The following is a 10,332-nucleotide window of genomic DNA, read 5'->3' as shown; positions in this document are numbered from 1 at the left end:
AAATTATCGCAGAAAATAAACTTATAATTTATAAGATTATTTTTTTAACAGAATCAAATAGATAATGTTTTTATTTAAAAGCAGGTTTTGCATGGACGTAATTTTATTTAATATGCTGATTATTACTATTTCATTAATTAAACTATCGTAAAATCATTATTATTATTATTATTATTATTATTATTGTTTGTTTATTTTTTGTTTTATATATATGCCTAGGCCAAAATAATATATATTGTATACATTTAATAATTTAATTATAAATAATATAAAGTAATTGTTAAATAAATATAATATAATATTAACAATAATATAGGCTAAGCTAGACCTAATCAATTATTGATATAATAAAGGCAAATATTTAGAACATCATTAATACAACACCTTCATGACAGTCCAGCCCTCCAAATCTTGTTTTAATAAATAACTGAATTCACTTTGAACAATGATATATTTTGATCTTCATTCATTATTATTATTATTATCATTTACTTTTTATTATTATTTATTATTATTATTATTATTATTATTATTATTATTATTATTATTATTTATTATTATTATTATTATTATTATTATTATTATTATTATTGTTATTATTATTATTGTTATTATTATGTCTTTGCCATTAACATTATCATTGTTTCTCTGGTAGGCATCTTGTACAGGGACATGTTTTTGCCTAACCAGTCTCATTACGTTTTGAGTGAAATAAATTTATGAATTATGAATTACACCAATGTCATCTATCGATAAAAACATCGATTCGATTAATTAACAGCAGCTTTTCGCATTGTGACAGTGCTGATAGAAAACAGCAACTTTTTGGCATGCGGCAGTGCCGATAGAAAACGGGAAGCTTTTTGGCACTGCGGCAGTGCCGATAGAAAACAGCAGCTTTTTTTGGCACTGCGGCAGTGCCGATAGCCACTACCATGGGAGTTACCTATCTTATACGATCTGTGCTAGAAATGCTAGTACAGTATCTTTGCGATTACCATAAGTGCCTAGGGCATAGGCCTTGACTAAATAGAATACGGAAGGTCAGTACAGTATGTTTAATAAGGGCATGCGGATCATCAAGTGTAAGTAATATTTTAATAACTGATACTAATTACTAATTTTGGTAAACGAAACGCCTAGGTCTAGGCCTAGGCCAGCTTCCAGTTGTTAAAATAGGGAGCTAGTTGCTAGACTCTGCCGTTTAGCCTCTCTAGCTAGCTAGGTCTCTAGTACTACTACTAGGCCTAGTAGTAGTAGGTAGGGCCTAGACCTACGCCAATCTGTAACAACTAGGCCTACGCCTACTGTACCTGCACGTCCAGACAGCCCCCAGCCCTGTGCTAGAGACTATCGTACTCGCGCTTATAAGCGCCCGGGTTTGTACATTTTGAGGGGCGCTTTAGTTAGGCGACACTTTTTTTATACCTTGTTTAACGAACAAGCTGCCCACAAATATTGCCAAAAATATGCCACACGTAGAATCATGAGAGTTGGTAGAGGTGAAATCCCATATGATATCAGATTGAACTTTTTTTTTGTTTTTTTTTTTTGATTGATTGATTGTTCCGTCGGGAACTGATTTTAATTTCTTTTGTTTGTAAATGCCTTTTTGGTCATATTGACTGTTCAATAATAAAAGAATATCTATCAGTCAATACTAGACATCTAACTACCCTTACATTTAATCATTTGTATTCTCATACTGTTGTTCATCATAATTCTGTTACAGTACTTTTCCCCCAAATCTGGTCAAAATTGCCTGATAGCCTTAAAGATGTCTTGACCTGCGAGTCACTTAGATCCTTTTTAAATGCGCTTCATACTTTTTTTCACACAATGTAATTATTTTTTCTCAATGTAATTTTAATGTTTAAATTGTCATTTCTCTTGGGTGTTTTATTTTTATTTTTTTTATTTATACATACTTAGTTTTTTTTTTATATTCCTTCTTGATGTTTTTTATGTCTTTTGTGATTTAAATTGTTATCTTTATCATATTGTATATTTTATTAGGGAGGGGGCAGCTGGCTTGAAAAAGTTATAGTGATTTGTTTGCTTAAGCTGCCCCCGACCATCTTTTGGTCAAATAAATAAACTGAAACTGAATGATTTTGAATAAGAATACAATTTTATTTTTTGCCAGTTAGTGAACCCGCTGCCTGCCATGAAAATAAGTAAATTTCAGAAAAGCGTTAAAGTTTTTAAATTTTTATTACGTCCTCAGCTGCCTTAAAATCAGCTCAGCTGCCTGTAAGATATATTTCCTCCTAAAATATAAATTTGAAGCATAGGCATAACCTAGGCCTAGGCCTACCCATCCATTACTACACTGTTCACATTCATCAATAAAATTTTATTTTTATTTTCCCCTCCGTCTGGATGTGCTTGGCAAAACTATTTGCTAAATATAAAGAAGATAAAATTTTTATAAAAAAACAATAAATGCTCAAAACAAGGAATAAAAAAGTTCTCGTCTTATGAAAACACTGAGTGGAAATTGAGGGGGGCAGTTTATGGAAAGATATGAAATTTAGGGGATCTTATGGGAACTTGCAAAATGTAACGGGTGCCTTCTGAATGAAAAAAGATTATATAATTATAAGAACATCTGGAAACTAAAGGTTACGAATGGTTCTGGTGCAGAAAAGATAGAGAACATGCCTCATGACAAGAATGCTGTGTGTTTCAACAGCAGATAAAAATAGTGGTGGTGGTGGTAGTGTATAAGCTTGTTGACCATCAGCCGTGCGCTATTGTAACTTGTATTTTAGCCCTCCAGCTGAAACACAGAGAGGCAGTGATAGGAATTGAACCGGGGACCTAAAGATCTCCACGGTTCAGCGCACACACAGTGGCTACCACCAAGATTAGCCAACTGAGCTAAACTGCAATACTACAATACTCGAGGTCATGTGCTTTGGTGTTGACGTCATATTATTATTGTTTGATCTGCTGACTTATTAAATACCTGTCACTTGATGCTGAACTGTGACAACATGAGAATGAAATGAGACAAACAGGGCTTGTTATAGAGTAGTAGCAGTGTTAGTGTTACTGTATATGATACTGGTTTCCCTACAATGAAAGACCCCTCCAATTCAGTACCACCTCCTATTAAAAACCACTATTCTGTAGTCCCAGCTTAGGTAATTTCTTTTATCTTTATTATTCTAATAGAAACCAAAGCTGCTAAAGACCACCGAAACACCCGTCTCAAAAGTTGTCTTTAATTGGAGAGAGACAGCTCTGTAATTTGTTCAATTTGCAAAGTTGCTGTGTCGCAGCCAGGGTGGGGGTGCCGAAGGCTATTATGGCTAGGGTTCAAAGGGTTAAGGTGCAAATTGTCAGGAAAAAGAAAAAGAGAAGTAGGACTAGACAAATGTTAAAGGGGACAGTTGGAAAATACTGTCCAGGGAGCTCTCATCTACAGTATCTGTCCAGGAGAAAATATTTTCTTTTTCAAATTGATAAGAAGAAACCACTCCACAGCTCTAATCATGCCAACCACAGTCCCGGGATTGATTGGATTATTGGCTTGCTAAGATAAAAAAAATCACATATTGTTTAAAATAGGCCAATGAATAAACATCAAGGGGTGCTTATTCAAATTAAGAGGGACATTTTCACATTAGGAGGGACGCTTATTCGAGAGAAGCGCTTATTAAAATGGGGCGCTGATTTGCGCAAGTACATTAGATTAGCTCTATTCACATCTAGGCCCTACCCCTGTACCTACAATTATTATATCGCTATATTCAGGTGTGTTGATTGATAATAAGATTTGCCTGCTTTTAACACCCTAAAGAACATGTGGCTGAATATTGATTTGAATCGGGATAAAAACATTATATTTTTAAAAATTAAGTACAATGTAGGCCTAGCCTAGACCTACCTTTTTTTCCCTTTTTTTTTGTATTGTTGATAATAAATTTTCCTTTTAAAGTTCATAGGTATTATGAGTGAAGCACAGTTTGGATTAGTTGGAAAGTAATTGGTTTAATGGCACTATTGAATATCTTATTGGGAAAGGAATTGCATATCTTTTTTTTTTCTTTCCCTCTTGGTTTGGGATTCCAAGGGAATTCCTACTCAATTTTCAAGATGATTGTTTCACTTCACATTGCTAACAACAGCAACAAATTCCAAACAATATGTAGCCACATTACCTATTCATTGGAAAGAAAAGACTATCATGAAAAAACCATTGTGGTCAGTGATTGTTAATTATATGCTTTTATGTTTAAAAAGAAGTTTTTGCTAGGTATAATGGTCACCTCTTACTGGTTATCCATATCTATTTTTTGTACAGTACTATGCAAGAATCAACATTAAGTGTAAATGGTTACCAATAATATGAGTTAATTTTTTGTGGTAATACATGGATATTGCATACAGTACAAGGCAATACAGACTAATAAATATGAATATGAAATTACTGTAACTGAAACTACAATTTTTGGCATAAACATATTTTAGAATTTATAATATTTACCATTATGTTTCTTTTCTATAGAGACACCACAAATAAAAATAATGATTTCTTTGATGAAGTTGCTACTGCTGTGCTTTATAGTAGTTTTTTTAAATTGTAAAAAGTTGTCAACCTATCAAATACATGGATTTGAACCCAGCAATAATGAAGTTTTGTATCATGTGACAGTCCATAACACAACAGGTGATATCTACATAGGAGCCCACAATGCATTGTACAGACTGTCAGCAGATTTCAACATCATTGCAACAACTTCAACTTGTTTGCCAGATGACGATGATTGTGGCAACCAAAATACGGTATTAGTCATTGATTATGATCACGATAGGTTGATTACTTGTGGAGCAGGAAACAATGGAAGATGTGAAGCACGGTTCCTGATGGATTTATCTTTGGATGGAAGCAATTTTTTAGAGGGAATTTTTAGTGCTGTTGGACTCATTGCTCCTGGTTTAATTGGTGACAAAATTGAAAACGTGTTGTATTTGTCATCCAGTCATACTTCATCAGATGGTGTATATTTTCCAATGTATGCTAATGCAAGAACATATTTGGAAAGCACATCACAATTTGCGCAGATAGTAGATGCTGTTCAACCATCCGATATATTCAAAGCTAACAACAGAATCATTAATTTCAGAGCAGCATTTTCATTTAAGGAATATACATATTTCGCTGCATTCAGACAGAATGATGGTCTGGAATCTCCTGGATTTGCTGGTTTTGATAAAGATATATTTTTTTCGAGGTTGAGTCGTGTTTGTCATAGCAACTCATTTGACACACTCTCTGAAGTCGTTCTTCGTTGTGTTTCTGGTGACATTGACTTCAACTTAGTTCAGTCTATGTCAGTAGGCCCAGTAGGGTCAAACCTGGCTGCTTCACTTGGCCTCCTGGCTGGAGACGATGTCCTCTACGGAGTGTTTGTGAAGGACGATGGTAGTGGAAATCCGACTGAACAGTCTGCATTGTGTATTTACAAGTTGGATGATATTGAGGATGCGTTTTTCAAAGTTTTGAATGTTTGTCTAACTGGTTCTGATACGGCTCGTGCTGATCAAAGACTAAATTATGCTGCCAGTGCTACTTGTTCATCAAATGTATGAAATTATATTTAGTTTTATTTTTCTTATTAAAGCAATAGAGTTGCTACAAGCTCAAATATTTCATTTATGATATGTCTTGTGAAACCTATTTTATTAAGACTTGCAATACACTGTCGGTAACTAATAAACTGTAGAACTACAAAATAATTTCATGACATATCTTTTTTCAATACATTTTCATCATTAAGATGTTGAGTCTCAGTGCTGCTGATGTGATATCCTACATGTGTCCTGGTGATAGAGACCCCTTGAGAAAATATTCACAAGGTATCTACGCACAAGCAGCAGTGTCACAGGCTGTGCTAACAGTCAATGACACAATCCTGACATCAGTCATAGCTACAGTTGAAGAAAACCACACAACAGCATTCCTAGGCACAGACGATGGACAACTGATGAAGGTGAGTACTGAAGAGTAGACCTAATACGATGCATGAAATAGCATCATGCTTCTAATAAATAATGAGGGATTTAACAAAATTTAAATACTGTATGTCATTTAAGAGCTGTGGTAGTACTCTGTCCATCAACCTGTGGATACATGATTTTTGGTACAGTCCAAAATAAGTGAACAATATGTTTTTAATAATACTGTACCATGTTAAACATTATCAGATGAACTCTTGCTGGAAATTAAGTCTTTTAACAGAATTTTTAAATTTTATGAAAACAATAAAATATTTTTTTTATCATACCTAAAGAGATAATAATAATATTATTATCATCTCTATGTATTTTCTGATGACGTTTTTAATTGACTGTTTAGCCTTTTATTTAGTGTTTTCCTTTGCCATTACAGTGCAATTCGACAGTGATTTGGTTCACTTTCTGGCAATCCTGTGTGGCCGATTGAGTTGTTATTTTCTTGCCTTTGTTGTTTTTGTCATTTTTATTGTTACTTTGAAAGTAAATGAAATCGAATTAAATCAAATCAAGGATATGTAGCTAAAAAAATTAACATTCTGCAATGTATTTACCTATCATATCATTATTCAGTACCAGTTTGATATGATTTTGTTACTGTCAATAGATATTTTACATTAAATAGCAGTGTTCTTCCCAGGCCCTTGAAGCGTCATGGTACCATGATGCTTGGGACTTTCACCATGATGCTTGACAGTTGGCCATGATGCTTGGAACATCTTCCATGATGCTTTTATCAGGGAACATGAGTTAAATTATTTAACACGGTTTCTTGTCTTTATATAGTCTTAAAAGTGTAATTTAGGACATTTCATTGCCTCCTAATTATTAAAAATACCTTTTGTCAGTCTTAACTATTGTGGACTTGACACTTACCATGACGCTTGCCCATGATCAGACGCTAGGGAGAACACTGAATAGGTATATTGTAAATCATTGTTGTTCATGTAAAGTTGTTGTAAAATGTTTGATGTACAGGAATTACCTCTCACTAGCTCCAGGCCAATGTAAATTTGATCCTTTTTGTTAATTTAAAAAAGTATAAATGTATGTAATAAAATTGTTTTTTTTTTTAATTGAATATCAGGTTAACATTATCAGCAACACTTTAGCCAGAGTGTATGAAAATATTACATTAGATGCAGGTCAAGAGGTCAGGTCAGATACATTTTTAGACAAAACTTCCAATCAATTGATGGTGCTTACAGAAAAGATGGTGAGCTAAAATTTAACATTATTTATCTGAGTAGTTTTTTTCACATTATAATCACATTTGAAAAGTTTGTATTGATATTAATGCGTTTTGTACTGTTCAATGTTTTAGTGGATAATAGTATGGAAGTGATGCCGTTTTGCCTTACTGTAACATGTTATCGTAAGCTTCCAAATAATTGAGAAAAAAATCTTAATTAGGGTAGGACTTAAAAAACATCATCATCCCTATTTAAATTTCCTGATGCAAAACATCATTGAAGATGGATTAGTATTTTTTTTAATTGGTCAAGATTATAGGTGTTTTACTATTTTACTGGTAGTGACATGCTTATTTTTGTTAATATAATTTTCATCACTCTTTATATGAAATGCAATACATCTGTGATTTAATTCAAATATTTATTATGTTCAGTAGATAATTTCCATCAATCTAGAAGTTACAGTGTTGTTTAATAATCTGTTTTTAGTTGCTTAAGCTACCAGTAGCTAACTGTAGTCAGTTTACCACATGTGATGAGTGCATCAGACCAACTGGAGACCAAGATGGAGACCCATATTGTGGTTGGTGTACACTGAAGAAAATGTGAGTTACATTAAATATATACTGTATACAATTCTGTTATATACATCATTAATCTGGATCTGAATCAATATTGGCGAAGGAACACAGGGGTGTCTCTTGTTGTGCATACATCATACTACAAAACACAAAACCACTTGGTGCAACATCAATACCACATAACTACATCAAAAGAAATCAAATGAATTTTAATCCATGAAAATCGACTGCTTTATCAAATTGTTTTTAGGCAGTGCAATGGTATTAATTGTACCATTGTTTATGTTTGTCCAAAGTGTTGATTTAAAGACTTGTAATATTAGTAGCTTGTTTAATTTTCACTGTAGTCATTTATATTGGAGCAACCTTAATAATGCTAAAGTAGTATAGTTATAATTTTAGGTTATCTTGCACTAGTTTCCCTTATTATTTTTTAACAGATGTACCAGATTTAAAGAATGTAAAAGCTTGTATTGGTTGCCTGGCAACACTGCACAATGCATACAGATTACAGATGTTGAGCCACCATTCCTTCATTACACAGATGAACATGTCAAAGTAAGTAAATGACCATGCCATCTAAATCATTCATAGATAATGTTATCGTAATTTTGTATCTAATGAAATAATAATGTTATATGGATATCATTATTTGGTTGAGCATTATATTTACTGTAGTTTAACTAATACTACATTACAAAATAGGAAAGTGTGATATTTAATTACGATTACTAATATAAATATCCTCTCTGGCCAGAGGACATATCTAAGAGTATTCTGTTGCCACTGGAGAAAAAGAAAAATGCAACTTGATACAAGGATCATTGTACCATCAGCTAACATACCGCTTAGGGTACTTACCACACAAATGGAGAAGAGGGCAAACGAATGGATTAGAATAGATCAGTTTTGGATTTGAATAGGGTTGTGGAACTAGAAATGCAATGGGAGTAATGCATGTCTTAAGTGAGCATTGTATTGAATTTCAACAAGATGTGTATGTATGCTTTATAGATTTCTAAAAGGCCTTTGATAGAGTTAATTGGTTAAAACTAATGGAAGATTTCATTTTTTCATTTCATTTATTTCGCCTTTTTTTTTATCATAACAATACAGTAAAATATTCAGAAAATTCGAAAAGGTAATCCATGTTTCCCCCAAGAGCCGGCAGGATTACCAAAAAGTAAAATAAATTACTGTCTGAGTGGCTCTCCAAGCAATGGGGGAAACATGGACTAGCAGTATAAGTACATTATAAAAATATATAAATATATATAAGTGTGAAAATACAAAAATAATTAACAATTAAAATATGTTCATTACTTATATTATTACTGTTATTTTTATTATTACTATTACTATTATTATTATTATTATTATTATAACAACAATAATAATAACAATAATTTTAATTACAATTACCAGCATAATAATTATTATAAATATTAAACAATCACACAAACAAATAAGAAAGTACACAAAAAATTTGATCAGAAATAGGAAAACACCCACCCCCAAACCCTGCCCCCACTTCAAAACCAACAAACACCAAAAAGAGAAAATTAAGTAATTAGAGTTCACTTTTAGCTTGACTTGGGCATAGGCATATCTGAGATTCTCTCAGTTGTAAAAATGTTCTTTTAGCTTTCTGAGAAATAAGTTACAAAGAATGGGAAAATAATTAAAAGTTGGAAACTTCAATGCATTGGTCCGGGCAAAGGCATGCCTGGAAAGCAAGTTCATCGGAGTGTCTTGTGTTGATCTTAACAAATTCCAAACAGTTTAGATCATACACATGATAAAGGCATTTACAAACAAAAGCTACAAGAATGAAATCGTATCTAGCCTTCATAGAGATCAAGTTAAATTTAACTAATCTCTCCTCATAGCTTAACACAGATCTGAGTTCATTTGGGATGTTCATACGAGTTGCTTTTCTCTGAACCTTTTCAATAGATTTCAAATGTCCAGCTTGAAATGGATACCAACTCGGTACTCCATACTCTAAAATTGGTCTCACGAGGGAATTATATAATTTGATAAAGGCTTTGGAGTGATTGTATTTCAAAGTTCGCTTAATAAAGCCAAGAAGTTTCAGACCCTTGGAAGTGACATCATTAACGTGAGCACCCCATGATAAATTAGATGCAATGTTAACACCAAGGTACTTGTGAGTAGAAGTGAGCTGAATTAAGGCAAGCCTCATTGATGTGATAACTTTCTGGAGATTGTGCTCGACTAGTTGATCGAGTGATTCGCATTACTCTACATTTGTTCGGGTTGAGGGACATTCCACACCCCTCGCTCCACCTACAAACATGGTCGAGATCACTCTGGAGGATGGCTTCATCATTAGAAGAGAAAATAGCACGATAAAGAAGAGTGTCATCGGCGTAAAGAGGGATAGAAGATTGGATAGTATCAGGAAGGTCACAGATAAATAAATTAAAAAGAATAGGCCAGAGGACTGACCCCTTGGGGACCCCAGAGGTCACAGGAGCAACAGGAGAAGATTGACCCCGAAAAAGAACAGT

The 10,332-nt window shown here is 33.4% G+C and overlaps 1 protein-coding gene across 1 annotated transcript in view; it reads left to right on the top strand.

Annotated features, from left to right (window-relative positions):
- Positions 1-4,520: 4,520 nt before the first annotated feature.
- Positions 4,521-10,332, top strand: part of LOC117119687 (plexin-A4-like) — a 40,862-nt gene continuing 35,050 nt past the window's right edge. Inside the window, exons 1-5 of the mRNA XM_033264523.1 lie at positions 4,521-5,595; positions 5,790-6,002; positions 7,112-7,240; positions 7,707-7,822; positions 8,239-8,356. Of these exons, the coding sequence (XP_033120414.1) occupies positions 4,537-5,595; positions 5,790-6,002; positions 7,112-7,240; positions 7,707-7,822; positions 8,239-8,356 (1,635 nt within the window). The 5' untranslated portion in view covers positions 4,521-4,536. The remainder of the gene's footprint in view (positions 5,596-5,789; positions 6,003-7,111; positions 7,241-7,706; positions 7,823-8,238; positions 8,357-10,332) is intronic.

Source organism: Anneissia japonica, unplaced genomic scaffold (genome assembly GCF_011630105.1).
Source record: "Anneissia japonica isolate Jap-2015-1 unplaced genomic scaffold, ASM1163010v1 scaffold7767_len233565_cov179, whole genome shotgun sequence".
In the NCBI taxonomy this organism is placed as follows: Eukaryota; Metazoa; Echinodermata; class Crinoidea; order Comatulida; family Comatulidae; genus Anneissia; species Anneissia japonica.
The sequence above is the reverse complement of the archived record's forward strand: the minus strand, read 5'-3'. Positions and strand labels throughout refer to the sequence as shown.